This window comes from Desmodus rotundus, chromosome 4 (genome assembly GCF_022682495.2).
Source record: "Desmodus rotundus isolate HL8 chromosome 4, HLdesRot8A.1, whole genome shotgun sequence".
Lineage (NCBI taxonomy): Eukaryota > Metazoa > Chordata > Mammalia > Chiroptera > Phyllostomidae > Desmodus > Desmodus rotundus.
The window spans coordinates 135,123,980-135,142,445 of NC_071390.1; the positions used below are offsets into that span (position 1 = coordinate 135,123,980).

General features: G+C 39.6%; 1 protein-coding gene across 4 annotated transcripts in view; it reads left to right on the forward strand.

Annotated features, from left to right (window-relative positions):
- LOC112321614 (ankyrin repeat domain-containing protein 26) overlaps window positions 1-17,772 on the forward strand; it is a 117,941-nt gene extending 100,169 nt beyond the window's left edge. For all 4 annotated transcript variants that reach the window (XM_053922474.1, XM_053922475.1, XM_053922476.1 and 1 more), the window contains 6 exons: window positions 270-399; window positions 9,045-9,335; window positions 9,858-10,072; window positions 11,252-11,474; window positions 16,405-16,450; window positions 17,535-17,772. In XM_053922474.1, coding sequence (XP_053778449.1) covers window positions 270-399; window positions 9,045-9,335; window positions 9,858-10,072; window positions 11,252-11,474; window positions 16,405-16,450; window positions 17,535-17,671 — 1,042 coding nt within the window. In that variant the 3' untranslated portion in view covers window positions 17,672-17,772. The remainder of the gene's footprint in view (window positions 1-269; window positions 400-9,044; window positions 9,336-9,857; window positions 10,073-11,251; window positions 11,475-16,404; window positions 16,451-17,534) is intronic.
- Window positions 17,773-18,466: the final 694 nt, after the last annotated feature.

Genomic DNA, 18,466 nt, shown 5'->3' on the forward strand with positions numbered 1-18,466 from the left:
TTTATATTATCATACTAAAATGAATATTAATATAAGAACTCTATAGTTATAATATTAACACTATATCATATGTGTAATGAATTTTTTCATTTTATTTCCATAAGATAATAATTTAGATAGTATGCTTTCAAACAATATTAAATTGGAACAAATTAAAAGATTATAATTTATAGATTTGTTTACTTTATATGATAGGACATAATATCTGTTAAAATAATTATTAAGTACTTACTCTTAATGAATGTGACTCATTTTGTACGTTTCTGCAGATTTAAGAAACTCTTAAAAATTACAAAAAGGAAGCTAAATGAATATGAAAATGGAGAGCGTAGTTTCCCTGGAGATTTAAAACCAAATCAAAGTGAAGTGGATATTCAGATTAATATGTTAAAACATAAGGTAATTTTTAATCAGTTTTGGGAACCCAAAATCACCTAATTTGGGGAATTACATATCATTCAATGCTTTGAACAGTGAAATACAGATTTTTCTACTAGTTTTATAGACTTGATGTCAGTGAAAGCGCTTCTTTATCATTTTCTATAAAAAGGACATACTGTTAACTCTCCTGTGTCTGGAACCCTAGCAAGAAGCCCACCATGACAGGAGCCCAAGCACCAGCATGAAATCCAAAAACTTTTTGGTTAACAGCTTTATTGAGATGTAATGAATATACCCCACAGTTCACTCATTGACATTGTGCTTTTTGCACATCGGACTTATGCAGTCATCATCATAATCAATCTGAGAGCATCTTCATCACCCTACAGAGTAGCCCGTGCCCTTCAGCAGCACCCTGTGCCAGTTTCCATGTCCCCACTCTTTCTGGCCTTCGGGAGCCACTGCTGCACTCTCTGTCTCCGCGGGGTTGTCTCTTCTGGGCCTTTCGTGTCAGTGGAATCACACAATATGCAGTCCTCTGTGACTGCCTTTTTAATTTGGCGTACTGTTTTTAAGGTATCATCAGTACTTCACTTCTGTTTACTGCTGAATAACATTTCATTGTATGGAGTGAGCACATTTTTTTATCTATTCATCATTTGATGGACCTTTGGGTTGTTTTCGATTATTCACATTGTTAATAATGCTGCTGTGAACACTCATGTCCAAGTTCTTATGTGAATCTATGTTCCCCTTCTCTTGGGAATATACTTATAAATAGAATAGCTGTACCATATCTATAACCTGTTGAGGTACAGCCAGACTGTTCTCCAAAGTGGCTGCATCATTTTCATTTTTATTTGCAGTGGAAGGTTTCCAGTTTGTCCACATTCTTGCCAACACTTGTCATCACCTGTCTTTGGATTGCAGTCATCCTGGGGGGTGTGAAGTGGCTTCTTACTGTGGTTTTGATTTGCGGTTTCATAGTGACTAATGATGTTGACCGTCTTTTCACATGCTTATTATCCATTTGTATATCTTTGAAGAAGTGTCCATTCAATTATTTTGCCCATTTGGATTGTTTTTTATTATTGAATTGTAAGAGTTCTTTATATATCCTAGACACAAATCCCTTATTAGACATAGGATTTTTAAATACTTCTCCTACTCAGTAGATTACCTTATCACTTTTTTGATAGTATCCTTTAAAGCACAGAAGTTTTTGATTATGATGAAGTCCAGTTAATCTACAATATTTTTGTCTTTTGGTTTCACATCTAAGACAAATATCCAAATCCAGTCATGAAGATATGCACCTATATTTTCTTCTAAGAGTTTTATAGTTTCAGGTTTTACATTTTGAGGTCATTTTTTTATATGGTGTGAAGTAGCAGTCTAATTTTATTCTTTTGCATGCAGATATCCAGTTGTCCCAATACCGTTTGTTAAAAAGACTTTTAAGAAGACTAATACCATTCATGTCTGACTTAATTGTTTGACACCCTTCTTGAAAAGCACTTAGCCATAAATGTCAGGGTTAATTTTTGTATGCTCCCTTCTAATTCATTGATCTATATGTCTGTCCTTATTTCAGTACTGAATCAAATTTAATGAGAACTCTTTTGTGGTTATTTTGCATATTACCAGTCTTATATAATATTAAAAAGTCAGTGTAGTGGAATGTCCTTAAATCTACTTTTGTGGAGATCTTTTGCCTCTTCATAGAGCCTGTGGCCACCTTACATTTTACTGGCTCTGACATGATGGGAAGTAATCTTACAGAGATAATATTCATTCCTCTTTTTCTCTATTTAAACCTTCAGTCTCTAACCCAGTGCCTCTCACTTCACTCCCATTCCATGAAGTGCTGGTAACAGGATCTGCTGACTTAGTCATTTACTTCATTGTGTTTAACTCATAACTCATAGACTCATTGATAGATTTCACTGCCCCTCTTCAATAAATGGTGTTGGAAAAATTGGACAGATACATGCAAAAAAAAAAAATTGAAACTAGACCACCAAATACACCATATACAAGAATAAACTCAAAGTGGATTAAAGACATAAATGTACATCATGAAACCATAAAAATCATAGAAAAAACATAGGCAATAATATTTCAGACAGTATTCTTAGTGATATTTTTGCTGATTTCTCTCCTGAACAAGGAAAACAAAGGAGAAAAAATAAACAAATGGGACTACATCAAAATAAAAAGGTTTTGCACATCAAAAGAAATCAACAAAATGAAAAGAAAACCCATTGAATGGAAGAACATATTTACCAATGATCCGTCTGATAAGGGTTTAATATCTAAAATATAAAGAGAACATATACAACTCAACACAAAGGAGACAAGCAGTCCAATTAAAAAATGGGCAGAGGACCTGAATAGACACTTCTCCAACGAGGATATACAGATGGCCGAAAGACATATGAAAAAATGCTCAACATGGAGAACCAAGATGGCGGCGTAGGTGGACACACTGTGCCTCCTCGCACAACCAGAACTGACAGAAAATCTAATGGCAAGGAAGTCCGACACCAAGTAGATAAAAAAGAAACATACATCCAGACCGGTAGGAGGGCCTGAGATGGGCACCGGGGCGGAGTGGACTCTCGTGGCTGTGGCGGACCGAGACTGGCAGAGTGTGGGATGAACAGGGCAAGCAGTCTGACCACTAGCAGACCCTATGGCCCCACATTCGCGCACAGATAAACCGAGAGGGCCGGACTCAGAGTGGCGGAGAACAGGGCAGGCAGAGCGGCGGGTAGCACCCTGCAGCCCCACATTTGTGCACAGATAAACTGGGACGAATGACGGGGAGCGAGCAGACTGCGTAACACACGGCTCCAGTGCAGGGAAATAAAGCCTCAAACCTCTGATTGAAAACGCCCGTGGGTGTTGGGGTGGCAGCAGGAGAGACTCCCAGCCTCACAGGAGAGGTCGTTGGAGAGACCCACAGGGGCCTAGAGCGTGCACAAGCCCACCCAGTCGGGAACCAGCACCAGAGGGGCCCAGTTTGATTGTGGGTAGCAGAGGGAGTAACTGAAATCCAGTGAAGAGTGGAGCGAGCACCATTGCTCCCTCTCGGCCCCTCCCCCACACACAGCGTCACAGCGCAGCAACCAGCGTTACCCCGCCCCAGTGAACACCTAAGGCTCCGCCCCTTTAAGTAACAGACACACCAAGACAAAAAAAAAAAATGGCCCAAATGAAAGAACACTTCAAAGCTCCAGAAAAAATACAACTAAGCGAGGAAGAGATAGCCAACCTGTTGGATGCACAGTTCAAAACACTGGTTATCAAGACGCTCACAGAATTGATTGAATGTGTTCGAAAACCAGATGAAAAAATGAAGCCTATGCTAAGAGAAACAAAGGCAAATGTACAGGGAACCAATAGGGACGCAAAGGAAACTGGGACTCAAATCAACGGTGTGGACCAGAAAGAAGAAAGAAACATCCAACCAGAAAAAAAATGAAGAAACAAGAATTCGGGAAAATGAGGAGAGGCATAGGAACCTCCAGGTTTCTTGAAACATTACAACATCCAAATTATAGGGGTGCCAGAAGGAGAAGAGGAAGAACAAAAAATTGAAAACTTATTTGAAAAAATAATGAAGGAGAACTTCCCCAGTCTGGCAAAGGAAATAGATTTCCAGGAAGTCTAGGAAGCTCAGAGAGTCCCAAAGAAGCTGGACCCAAGGAGGAACACACCAAGGCACATCATCATTACATTAGCCAAGATGAAACAGAAGGAGAGAATCTTAGAAGCAGCAAGAGAAAAGGACACAGTTACCTACAAAGGGGTTCCCATAAGACTGTCTGCTGATTTCTCAAAAGAGACCTTACAGGCAAGAGGGGACTGGCAAGAAGTATTCCAAGTCATGAAAGGCAAGGGCCTACATCCAAGATTACTGTATCCAGCAAAGCTATCGTTTAGAATGAAAGGGCAGATAAAGTGCTTCTCAGATAAGGTCAAGTTCAAGGAGTTCATCATCACCAAGCCATTATTATATGAAATGTTAAAGGGACTTACCTAAGAAAAAGAAGATAAAAAATAGGAACAGTAAAATGACAGCAAACTCACAGTTATTAACAACCACACCTAAAACCAAAACCAAAGAAAACTAAGCAAACAACTAGAACAGAAACAGAACCACAGAAATGGAGATCACATGGAGGGTTGTCAATAGGGGAGTGGGAGGGGGAGAGAGGGGGGAAAGGTACAGAGAATAAATAGCATAAATGATAGGTGGAAAATAGACAGGGGGAGGGTAAGAATAGTGTAGGAAATGTAGAAGCCAAAGAACTTATAAGTATGACCCATGGACATGAACTATAGGGGGGAAATGTGGGAGGAAGGGGGTGGACAGGATGGAGTTGAGTGAAGGGGTGGAAATGGGACAACTGTAATAGCATAATCAATAAATATATCAAAAAAATGCTCAACATAACTAATTATCAGAAAGATGCAAATTAAAACAACGATACCTCCTCATACTAGTCAGAATGGCCATCATCAATAAATCAAACAAGTGCTGTCGAGGATGTGGAGAAAATGGAACCCTAGTGCATTGTTGGTGGGAATGCACACTGATGCAGCCACTGTGGAAAGCAGTATGGAGATACCTCAAAAAATTAAAAATGGAACCGCCTTTAACCCAGCAATCCTACTTCTGGGAATACATCTGAAGAATCCCAAAACAGTAATTTGAAAGAATATCCACAATCTTACGTTCTTAGCAGCAATATTTACAATAGCCAAGAAGTAGAAACAGACCAAATATCCATCAGTAAATGAGTGGATAAAAAATCTGTAGTACATGTACATGATGGAATACTACTTGACCGTGAAAAAGAAGGAAATCTTACCTTTTTTGACAGCATAGATAGACCGGGAGATTATTATGCTAAGTGAAATGAGCCAGTGGGGAAAGACAAATGCCATGTGATCTCACTTACATGTGGAATGTAATGAACATAATAAAGTGACAAAGTAGAAACAGAAGTATAGGTACCGAGAACAGACTGTCAGAAGGGAGTAGGGTTGGGGGACTGGGTGAAAGAAGGTGAAGGGATTAAGAAAAAATTGTAACTATATATATAAACACATAGACACTGAATACAGTGTGACAATATCCAGAGGGAAAGGAGGATGGAGATAGGTGGGGGTAGGTAACAGAAGGGAAATGGGGCCGAAGAGAGACTTTGGGGCAATGGCACACAGTGCAGTGTGTAGATGGTATTTTATTGAATGTACACTTGAAACCTGTATGGTTTGTGAACCAATGTCACCCCAATATTCAGGTTTTTAAAAAGCTTGAAAACAGGTGAAAGCATCACCATCATGGATTTTATTTGCAGGTTTTGCTCTACTCAGTGGCACTGCTCTCAAGGGGAGTAAGTTAGTCACCCCACCCAGTAAAAATCTGGACTGTCTCCTTTTGAAGTTTCAAAATTTTAAAGTCAATTTGTGTGCTATGGAGAAAGATTGTGGTGTAATCTTAACCCTAACCATGGACTGCTTCTCCACAGCCCTTGGCTGCTCCCTCTGAGTTCCCTGTTCTGTCCTTTTCATCAGAAATGGCCTGTGCATAATGCTCTCCAGTTCCATCCATGCTGTTGCAAAGGGTATAAGCTCCTTCTTTCTCTCTGCTGCGTACAATTCCATTGTGTAAATGTACCATAGTTTTTTTGGAGAGCATTATGCTAAGTGAAATAAGCCAGGCGGTGAGGGACAAATACCATATGATCTCACCTTTAACTGGAACATAATCAACAAAAGAAAAAAGCAAACAAAATATAACCAGAGACATTGAAATTAAGAACAATGTAACAATAGCCAGAGGGGAGTGGGGAGAGGGGTTTACAGGAGCTACTATAAAGGACACAAGGACAAAAGGGGGAGGGTAGAGGTGGGGAAGGAAGGTGTTATTGGCTGGGGTGGGGTGGAGGGATGGGGAGAAATGCAGACAATTATAACAATAACAATAAAAAAAATCAAAAAAAAAAAAAAAGAAGAAGAAGGAATGGCCTGAGCTTACAGCTCCTTTCTCTGCCTGCTTCCTCCCTGTAGAACATCTGCGATCCACAGGCCTCTTTTTATTGTGTCCTGTCTTGCTCTCCTTTACAACAAGCGAGCAAGCAGGGTTTCTGCTTCTACAGTTCTTTTAGAAGCTTTGAGTTTCCTGTGAACTTTATTGGGGTTCATGCCATTGGAAAACCACTCTCACAAATTGTTTTGGGAAAGATCTTCACCTCGGACTTCCTGGACCTATTGTAAGACAGTGTTAAGGACCCCACAATCCTTAAAGGAATTTGAGAAACCACCCGAAATCTTTCTGAGGTGTTAAGGGTTTCCCGTCTTGGCTTCATCCTTAGACCATGTTTTCCTGGGAGCACCTGGATTTGATCTTAGCCCTGAAGCCTTTTCTTTATTTTAGCATGATTTGACATTCGGACATGTGGGAGGAGTCATCAATAAGAAATGGCTATTTGAAAACAATAAGTCCTGGTTCTGTTATATTTAGTTGTCTTTTTTAGTGTGTCTTCTGCATTGATTTTACTTTCAGCACTTTCATAGCAACAGTCCCCTTTCATCCATGTTTCAGGGGACTTTTGTTCACTGGCCTGGCAGCCCTTGCTGGCAGCCTCTTCAGGGGCCATTAGGCCTCCACTAACCATCTCTAGGAGGCCCTTTTGGTTTTCATTTTCATGCTTCTGCACATTATTTCAGGTTCCCCCTACCTCCTGTTTCAAGGCACTCCTACATGTGCATGGATTTTTGTAGCGGGGTGTTTTGTTTGGTTTTTTTTTTTAGTGGCAGCACTCTATTTTTAAAATCAGTATCTGTGCCAGTTATTTATTGCTGCTTAATAAACCACTTCCAAACCTACTGGCTCAAAACAGCGTTTATCTTGTTCACAAACCTTCAGTTATACCAGGCTCAGTGAGGCCAGCTCATTTCTTTACCACTTGCCCTCAGCTGGGATGACTTGAACCTGGGAACTAGAATCATCTTGTTCATTCATAAGTTTGTCAATTGCAGCAGGCTTTTGGCTGGGATGGCAGCTGGGGCCGGCCCAGCTGGAACACCTGTATGAGGCCTGACTCTGTGGCCTGGGCTGCTGCATTCCTGACAGCATGGCTGGGTTCTCAGGGTGAGCCTTCCTGGAGAGAGAAAGTCAGATGGAAGCTGTATCACCCAGACATGGACGTCACACAGCAGTTCCACCATATTCCATTCACCAGGAACTGTTACTTAACTAAGGCCAGCACCTGTTTCATGGGAGGTGCGCCAGAGAATTTGTAGACATGTCTTAAAAACTCCATTGTCACTCACTTTGTCTTACCAAATAAAGGAAAGTAGTATAGGGTTAACCAAAAAGTTTATTTGTTTTTTTCCATAAGATGGCTCTAGTAGCGCTTAGTTGTCTTGAACTTCATTCAAAATAGTTTTGTTAGATTGTATTGTGACAGCCGCCATATCAGCATGCATTCTTTAAAAAACATCAAAATTGGTGACGTGTAGCCATTTTAATATTGAAGATGGAAGAAAACATGCAACATTTTCAGCATATTATGCTCTTATTTCAAGAAGGGTGAAAACGCAACAAACACACAAAAAAGATTTGTGCAGTGTATGGAGAAGGTGTTGTGACTGATCGTACATGTCAAAAGTGGTTTGCGAACTTTGATGCTGGACATTTCTCTCTGGACGGTGCTCCACGGTCAGGTAGACCAGCTGAAGTTGATAGCAGTCAAATCGAGACATTGAGAACAATCAATGTTATATACCATGTGGGAGATATCCAACATACTCAATATTCAAATCAATAAAGTTATTGGTGAAAATGAAAACTACTCATATTTTTATTTTATGTCTTTTCTTTTATGTGAAAAAATAAATGGACTTTCCAACCAACCCAATATTTCTCAAGTCAGTATGATGGAATTTCCAGCAAGTTTTTGTTTAGTATGTTCTCTTATTTTGTGGGAAGTAACAAAGAATTACAAGATAGCACTACTGAATTAAGCCTTTTGTTGTTGTTGTTTTAAAAAATGTATAACATCTCACTAAACTTTTACAGTGGAAGATAGGATTTCTCCTTAACCCTGGAAATCATTTCTTCTTGGAATGCAATTCAAATTAGCATTAAACATTTGTAGTTCATTAAAGGTGTATGGCATTAGAATCTATATTTATAAGATGCATTAATTAGACTATTATTTTTGAAGTCTTATCTTGGGAGGCATTTATTGACTTAGGCCTAAATAACTCAACATGATATCCCTAAAACTCCTTTAAAAGTTGTGGAAAATTAATATTGGGAAAGATGTAAGAAACCTTCTGCTTAAAGGTGACTTGCAGTCATTTTTGTAGAGGAAGACATGAAAACAGTCTTAGAAAAAAGTAAAAATCAAGTGTAGACATTATGTGGCAAAGACTGACATTATATATATTTTTTGTGATTCCTGGTCTTTTCAACTTTGTTCTTGATTCTGAGTAATTCAAAATTTCACATTATAAGTCTCTACTACAGAGCCAATAACATTTTATTGCAACTGAATTTATTTCAAAATCTGATACTTGTGTTGAGTTAGACTGTCCTCAGTCTGCACCTTCATAACCAAACTATTATTTTATTCATACAGAACGATGATCTTACAGCAAAGCTGGAAACTGCATCTTCAAAATGTCAACGTCTGGATGAAAAAAATAAATGTCTTCAACAGGAGTTATTATCTGTGAAAGCATTACAAAAAAAATGTGAAAAACTAAAGAATGAAAAGAAGAAGTGGAAACAAGAAGGAATAAACCTCAAAACACATATGGAAATGAATATGGTAGAATTCAGTGAATTAGAACAGTATAAACGGAAGATTGAAGAAAGAGCAAGACAGGATATAGAAGAAAAATTAGAAGAAGTCAATCTATTTTTACAGGTTAATGCATTGATCTTTAATTCATTTCACTGCAGATTACATTTTGGAAATATATGTTGTATATCTTTCCTCTACTTAATAGCAGTTTTGTAAATTTCAGGAAGGAAGGTAGAATGTTTCTCCCTTTCAGTATTTCCAGTTTCCATCACTATTATCACTGAATTGATCTTTCAGAATATTCTTTCTAGAGGATCATTTTATTTTAAAAACAGTTGGTATAAAACAAGTATATTAGGAATAAAACTAAATAAATTGTGACTTTAAAATTATACCATTATTTATTTATATTACTCAATTTTTTTAATTTTAAATTCTTCTATTCTTTGAATTATCAGAATGCATGAGCACTAATAAAAGAAAGACATGTTTATTTTTATAATTTATAATTCAGTTTACATTGCTAATAAATATTTTAAACTTGTGTTTAAAGTTACTTTCTGAATTGACTCATAACTAAGGAAAACAAATGTGATTGTGCAGATTATACTTATTTTAAAAATGTATTCTGCTTATTTGCTTTAGACACAAGCAGCATCTCAAGAAAATCTGGAGCAGTTAAGAGAGCATCATAATGCTTCAATAAGAAGTCAGTTGGAACTCAGAATTAAAGATCTGGAATCTGAACTCTCCAAAATAAAAATTTCTCAAAATTCTAAAGAAATAAATTTGGAAAAATATAAGCAACTCTACCTGGAAGAAATAGAAAGTAGAAAGTCATTAGCAAATATACTAAACAAGTAAGTCAAAACACAGAATCAGAGAAAACAAATTTACCACATTAATTCATTTCGAAAGAATTTTTATTGAACCAGGTTCATGGGATGAGTAGGAAGTGGAAGCTAAGTAGGTAGTGTCATTTTGGAAATGATAATAGTAAATGAACTTATCTTTCAAGAGTTCGTCCAGGACAGTTTGCATCTCACCACTGGTTTTGGTTTTACATGACTTTATTTTTTCCCCCCGTTTTCATATAGTTAACCTGATCTACTAGTCTTTAAGCTAAGTGTTTTTGAAGCTTTATGATTTAGACAGCGGTTTTTATTATAAAAGTGCCTGTTGCAATTCCCTAAAATAGAAATATTAACGAGTTTAATTATTTTTTTGGAAGATAACAGCTTACAACCAAAGGGTTGAATACTGCGCACATTCTGGCACTTGGTACATTTACTTTCTTGTGATCTTTGTTATCACCATCAGAGGGCGCCTTGAGACAAACTATCTTCTCTGCATAAAGGCATAAATGTTGAATAGGGAAAGATTAGACTAAGAGTGAAGGGCAGTATAATTGACAAAGTTACGTAAAAATAATCAGATGGTCTGTGGAGGGGGTGTGTGGAAGACAGAAAGGGCAGATCCCACCTCTGGTGCCTTGGTAATTGCCTCTGGCGCTGTCTCAGTTCATTTTGATCACCAGCTAGGCTGTCTTGTTCCCTTAGAGGTTGTTGCTCTAAATTAAGCCTCGTGCCAAGTGGTTAAAATCTCCAAGGTAATGAGTGTATTGTACCAGGGTAGTGAAAGCAAATGCTTGACAGTGTCTATGAAGGATTTTTTTTTAATCTCTAAACTGGTTTACTAAATATGTCCAAGAGCATCCTCAAGAATCTTGTAGTACGTCCCTCCTTTCCAGAAGGCAGCAAGTATTACCTGCTAAGCTGCATGCATCACTGAGAGCCATTCCTCTCCCCTCCCTGCTGTGAATTACTCCATGGTCAGGAACCTCCCCACCCCCAGAATCACATGTACTTCTTTAGAACAATTTAAAACCTATACCTGTATCTATAGGCCTGCTCTGACACATTATCAGTGTTAAAATGCTGTTCAATGGGAAATTCCATTTTCTATTCAGGCAACTTAAAAAATGCAAGTCACTTAGCGAAAAATGAAATACTAAGCATTTGTTGTTACGATCTTCACAGGACTAACGAGAGGCTAGCAGAGCTCAGCACTGACCTTCTCCTGCAGAAACAGCAGAACAGATCTTTACTCAGCACTCTTCATCCAAAGCCAGGCCTGGAGATGCCTTGTGTTGGAAATAGTAGTTTGGTATTCTATGGAGATGTTACTCCAAGAGGAAACTTTGTGATTCCTACCTCAAGGCCACAGACTTCAAGGAAGAGCATGGAGACTTACTTGATCAAGGTTAGTTATATTATCTTTTGCTCTTGGGCTTCAGATTTCTGATATAATTTTAGTGTTTAATTTGGTGGAATTCCAAGTTGTTTAAATGGCTAATGCACACTAAATAAAAGCTTAATATTTGTGCTAATATAGAAAGAAGACACAAATTTTACAGTCTTTTTAAGTCCCCAGATCTCTCATTTTAAAGAGATGCCTATCATTATTAACTTTACCCAACAAATGTAACTAAACTGATGCATTTTAAATTTTTTGACAAGCTACATATCATTTCAGTTTTGGAAATTAAATATTATTACCTAATAACCAGTGGTATACTTGGAGATGCTTTGGCTTATTTTCTAATGGGTTTCAGTTTGGTGATGCTTCATAACGATTTTAAAGTTTTGCTGCACCCCGATTTCCCACCCCTGAGCATAAGTGAGTGATTGACATCCAAGCACTTAACCATATGTGGATTTTTGTTATTTAAATGAAACTGAGATAAATCCCTTTTATGAATTAAATAATCTCGTAACACTAAAAGAATTAATTTCTGTTTTTCAGTGAAAATTTTTGTCATCTTGTCACATGAGAGAAAATTCTTAATTGCTATTTTACTAACAGTATTTTAATTTCAATCTTTATACAGTGTCCTGCTGAGGAATTATCCATTTTCTAAATTGTTAAATTAGGCAAATATTTGAATTTTTAATATTTTAAATTTATATTTTTACTATTTGATTTTTTAAGTGAAGTTCACTCGTGTCTGTATATGTTGCCAGCACTCGAATTACTGATGACTAAGATGGCAATGATAGGGAGTCTTGAAATAGCAACTAATTTTCATTGTATATCATTGTTATTAAAATGTCCATTCTTTATCTTATTTATTGAGTTCTTCAGCCCCAGAATTAGTTTGTTTTTATAGTTTTCGTCTCTTTGATAAATTACTCCTTTCATTAATTTTATTTCTGAGCTCACTGATCTGCCTTTTGGGTTTTCTTGTATCTTGTGGAGTTTCTTCATGACTGCTATTTTGATTTCTCCATGATTTACATCATGAGTTTTTGCTGCTTTGAGTTTCTTTCCGGAGAATTGTCCTTTTCTTTCTGTGCTACTGTTCCCATGGCGGTCCAGGCTGCTTGCCCAGTCGTCCCTCTGCTGTCGCGTTTGAAGTAGCAAACACTTTTCCCTTTAAGAACGTTTTGCTTCTCACAATTCAGCAGGTTGATAATTAGAGTTCTTTCTTTTGTTTTCCAGTAGATGGTGCTATAGCATAGTTTTGGTTTTTTCCTACTGCCCCTACTCAAGCCTGAGGGCAGAAGGAAAGTCCAGGTGTGGGAGACCTAGCCTTGGACACGTGGGAGTGGCGTCCTGGGTGACCAGCGTGGTGGGTGGCGGTGCTGTATCCCATCGTCTGGGTCTTGGGGCACCACCACCATGGCAGAGGGATGTGGCCATTGAGGGGAGCCAGTCTGTGAGCCCACTGAGGTGATACCTGGATCCCTGTGGTCAGTGGCAGTGCTGCGCTGTGGCCTGGCGGCTGAGCCCTGTCTCTGCTGCTGCACCTGGTCTGTGGTGGGTGGTGGGAGACTGCTGCACCTGGGGCGGGTCTGGATTGGGGAGGGAGGCAGTGCTGCTGGGCTGTGGGATGGGGGCTGCACCCCCACTCCTCCACCGCAACTGTGTTGCTGGGACTGCAGGGTCAGCCTTGTCCTTGGAGAACTGTTCCGATTGTGTTGTTTTGCTTTCTTATATTCCAAATCGCTGATTTGATTCTTGGCTTAATCTACTGTCCTGTTGAATCTCCGCAAATTTTTCTTCATTTCAGTTAGTGTATCCTTCATCTATGTCTGTTTCTTTTTTATGGTTTCCATGTGCTTTTCTATGCTGTTATAGTTCTCACTGAGTTCACTGAGCATCCTTATAACCAGTGATTGAGCCCTGCATCTAGTAAGTTGCTTGTCTCATTTGTTTAGTTCTTTTTCTGGAGTTTTGTTCTATTCTTTCATTTGGGCCGTGTTTCTTTGTCTCCTCATTTTGGCAGCCTCCCTGTGTTTGTTTCTGTGTATTAGTAGAGCTACTATGTCTCCCAGGCTTGGTAGAGTAGCCTTGTATAGTAGGTGTTCCGTAGGGTCCAGTGGCACAACCTCCCCACTCACACAAACTTAGCTGGCACTCCAGGTGTGCCCCTGTGTGGGCTGTACACACCCTCCTTTTATAGTTGAGCCTTGATTTTTTGTTGGTACATCAATGGGACAGATTTACCCCCAGGCCATTTGGCTACAAGGACAGGCTGTGACCACTGACCACTGTGGAGGATCAGCTGTGCAGGGGTCCACCCCACAGAGCAGGACCTACTTAACTGGGGTGTGGTGCCAGCTGAGTCTGCCCCTTGAGTGTGTCACTTGTGGAATGGCTGGATGGTGCTTCAATGTGATCTGGAGCTTTTCAGTGGGTGTGCTAGCTCTGGGGCCTCCGGGAAGGTGCAGGCTAAGGTCAGCTGCCACCTGTGTTCTGCCCAGGGCCAACTGGCATGAGCTACAAATTGATCTGCAGATGGCTGCTACTTACGTTGGGCTTGGAAGTGGTCAGGTGAGTACAAAACGCAAACCAAGGCCAGCTGCCACTAGTGCTAGGTTAGGGCCACTTAGCGAGAGCTATGGGGCATGCTAAGGCTGGATGCTACTTGTTTGAGATATTCTGGAAAAGTCTAAAACATGAGCAAGATAGGCCATTTGCATAAAAAAGCTACTAGAAACAACTTAGGTGGGCCCACTGGTTGGGTGTGATGGGGTCTCAGGGAATCACCAGGGCAGGGCAAATGCTGTGAGTCTGACTGATTGATAGAGACTCAGATACGGTGCCCACCTACCTGCGCTGTAGTGGGTCAGGGTCTCAGAAAAGGAGCAATGGCCTCTGCTAGCACTTCTGTCTGGCAGAAAACTGCCCCCACCCCCAACTCACACCCAGATGCCAGACAATTCAGTTCCCCCCTGGATATCTCTTTTGCTTTTTGAGCTGCTGCCCCAGTACTGAAGCTCAAAGGGAGTGAGTCCAAGAAGTCTGTGTGTGGCCCTTTAAGAGGAATGTTTAAGACTGCAGAAGTCCTCTGCCTCACTCAGCCTCAATCAGTGAAAAAGCCACTGCTTTTCACTGTCAGAAGTTATGGGAACTTCTCTTCCTGGCACTGGAACCCTGGGGATCTGTTATGGGGCTGGGACCCCTCACTTGTCAGGATATCTGCAGCCAAGATATCCCTCCTGATACTTATCCACCGTACATGGGTGTGGAACCAGCCCATTCTGCATCTCTGCCCCTCCTTCCAGTCTCAGTGTGGCTTCTTTAAACCCTCGTTGTAGGACTTCCATTCAGCTAGATTTCAGGTGGTTCTGAGTGATGGTTGTTTTGTAACTTAGTGGTAATTTTGATGTGGTTGTGGGAGGATGTGAGCTGTATTTACCTCCATTGCCATCTTGACCAGAAGTCCCTGATTAAACTTTTATAAAGGGCAGTTTTTCTAACAATTGCAAAGTAATGCATTCCATGTTGTAGGGGAGCTTTACTGCAGAGCCCCCCATCTGCCGCGGATGAGAATAAGTCTACCAAGACATGATCTGCTTGGGGAGGAGAGGTGGCTGATCTCTCAAAGGAGAAGGGCCAAGAGCCTTTTCCTCCATGGGCTTTTATTGGATTCATTTTGCACAGGAATATAGGTAAAGCTCATCAATTGTTGTTAGGCAGTAAGGATCAAACAATAGATAACATATAAAGAACTCTGAGGGCTTATTCTGAGTCAGGGTCAGTTAGTTAAAGGGCTATAAGACTTTGGCAAACAAACTCATTTCAGGCTTGGATCCTTATCATTTAAGCTGAAGGTATAAACAAAGCAGGTTTCACAGGATTTTATGCATTCTTTCTCAGGCCTGATCTCCCTGGGGAGTCCACCATTTCCAGCACAGGACTGCACCGCCCTCTGTCATTGTTTCAGGCTTAAGTCAGGCAGGGGAAGTAAGGCAGCCAAGAGATTAGGAGACTTCTTGCAGGCAGAATGAGGACTCAGGCTATGTCAAAGACGAGGGGTAAGGGTGCATCACCCCCTTTTTCTATAGCCCCCCGAGTCCTTCCCTGTGGGCCTTTTTAGTGACCATGCCTGTCTTAGGTCGACCCTCCCTTGAGGAATCTTACCTGTCATTGGCTAACTGGTCAAGCTCAGGGCCAAGCAGTGTAAAGTAAAGTAGGCAGAGGCAGCGCCCCTGCCAGGGAGATAAGCTTTGTTTCCTTAGTGGCTTATGGTCCCAAGGTCTCTGACTCAGCCTTAGCCATGGGGGTTGCAGCTTCTGACACCAGGCAGGGCGGTTCCCAACACCATGTAAAATATGACTTGACTTCTTTAAACTTCTTTATACCAGTAAGGTCAAACATCACTTTTCTGAAGTCCTGTTTATTCAATAGACCAATATCAATTGGACTTTTTATCAGATTTATCTAAGTGGCATTTACATATCTATGTTCTCTATTATCCAAAAGTTAGTGGGAATTGATTTTATGTGATTATTTATTTATTTATTTACACAATCCCCAAGTTAGGTCTAGTCTCTAAAATTATTATATAGCTTTGACCAGTGTGGCTCAGTTGGTTGGGTGTCATCCAACAAACTGAAAAAGTTCACTGGTTCAATTTCTAGTGAGGGCACATGCCAGGGTAGTGAGTTCCATCCCCGGTCAGGGCACGTGCAAGAGGCAACTGAGTGATGTTTCTCTCTCACATTTTCTCTCCTTCTCTTTCTCTCTCCTTTCCCCTATGTCTAAAAATAAATAAATGAAATCTCTTAAAAATAAATAAAAGTTAAAATTATTTAAAGGATACATTTCATAAGCTATATGTCATTCCTATGATAATGTCTCTTGTTTAACTTCAATACTATATATAATATTTGACTTATTTCAGATGCAGCAGGAGTTTGAAAAAACTCTAACTAGAGAGCTGAAAGAAGGTATGTTGCCATATTCATTACATTTGGTATCATTGATTTCTGAAATCTGAATGGTAAACAGCATCCATTTACATGTTTGAGTAACAGGTACTGTATATACTTTCTTATTCACAGGGAATAAAAATGTGAATGCATAAACATTCATAAGGAAGAATACACTTACTTGCATTTATTCCTCATGCTCCATAGCTTTTTAAAAATCTCCTGTGTCCATGTATCTCTTTTCATTCCTGGCTCTCCCCTTTCTTTCCTCCACCATGCCTGTGGACCTGTCAGCCTGCACACTGAAAGTCCAGTCAGAAAACTGGGCTTCATCCACTTCTCATGTTTTTGCTGGTGATGTCAGGCCAAATAGCCTGGCTCACCTAGTAATACTCAGTCAAGCAGTGACAGTTCATATAGCAGCCACTGAGGGGCAACATTTAATTCTCCAGTCGTTGACTTTGTCATTGGTTTACCTTTGACCCTCAGGAAAAACTCCAGATTCCTTTGCTCTAGTATCTAGCCAAACTAGACTACTTCTAATTCCACAAGTGTTCTTCCTCACCTCTCGTCTGGGCCTCTGCTTCATTGTCTGTCTGGCATATTCTTTCCTTGTCCTTCAGGTACCAACTTACATATGTATCACCTCCATCGAAGAGCTGACAGGACTGACACAAAACTGGGATGTCCCTTCTGTGTGCTCCAGTAGTGCCCTGTTAATATTTGTCATTGTATGTGTGACGCTGAGTGCAAACTGCCTGTTCATCTTTTACGTGTATGATTGTCCAGGGGTGGACAGTGTCATATTCACCCTGCAACTCCAGTGCTTGTCATGCTCCCTTAGCGCATGGCTGTTGAAGAAATGAGCGAGGAAGGAGAAAACCAGGAGCTCTGAAATGCAGCCACACCAGCAGTTCAGTCAGTGTGCAGCCATGGGCAGACTGCATTCCATAGTCGTCTTGTGTGTGTGTGTGTGTGTGTGTGTGTGTGTGTGTGTGTGTGTGTGTGTGTGGTAGTCGCGCATAGACGTTTTCATTCTTCTTCACACTTCCACCTGTTTGTGCTTTAGGTAAAGAATATAATTCTACCTTTTTCTTTCCAGATGCTGCTGAATTTGACACTGAAGCCTGTAGAGCTTACCCTGTGGCATCAACTGATCAAGCAAATTCATCTCAAGATCTTCTTTTGAAAACATCACGAGAATATGCACAGATTTTGCAGAAAAATTATATGATCTGAAATATAAATAGTAATTATGTACTGGACTGTTTACATAATATTTTAATTATTTTCCACTAAACCCATGATATGTGAAATCTTTATTAAAGAAAAACATTTTTGGATCATATGTGTATGATGAAAATTTCTAAAGTATTTTAAACTGTTTCTTGGCATCTAAGTTTTAAACATATTTTGTAAATAAAAGCCAGCACTACTGAGTTTTACATACTCAAACTGACCAAATACTAGCTATTTAAACAACACCCAAACAACCAGGTGGTCATTCATACTTTAGTGGTATTAATTGATAGCTTTTTGTATTTTTCAGTTTTATATATTTGGTTCTAAAGATTTAGACAGCATTTTGATATCTGCAGCTATGGCTACCATCGGTGTTTGGATGCATTACAACTGTTATGGTACCATAAAACTTACCATATATAATATAATATATGATACATAATGCATCATATATAATATATTAACCATTTGTAAATTGCAGACATGATACCTCTTTATTCCTAAATACTTTAGTGTGTATTTCTTAAGAAAAAAGAACCATGGTATAATTATCAAAATCAGGAAGTTAAAATTGGTTCAGTATTAATATTTAGCTTGGACATTATTCAGATTTTTCCTGTTGCCTCAACAATATCCTTTATAGTCAAAGAAAATCTAAGATGATGTGTTGTACCCAGTTGTGCTGTTTCCTGAGTCTCTCCTTCAATCTGGGACAGTACTTTAGGCTTCCTGTGCTGTTCACGAAGAAACCAGAAAAGTTGGCATTCATGCTGCCTGTCACTACCAGAACCA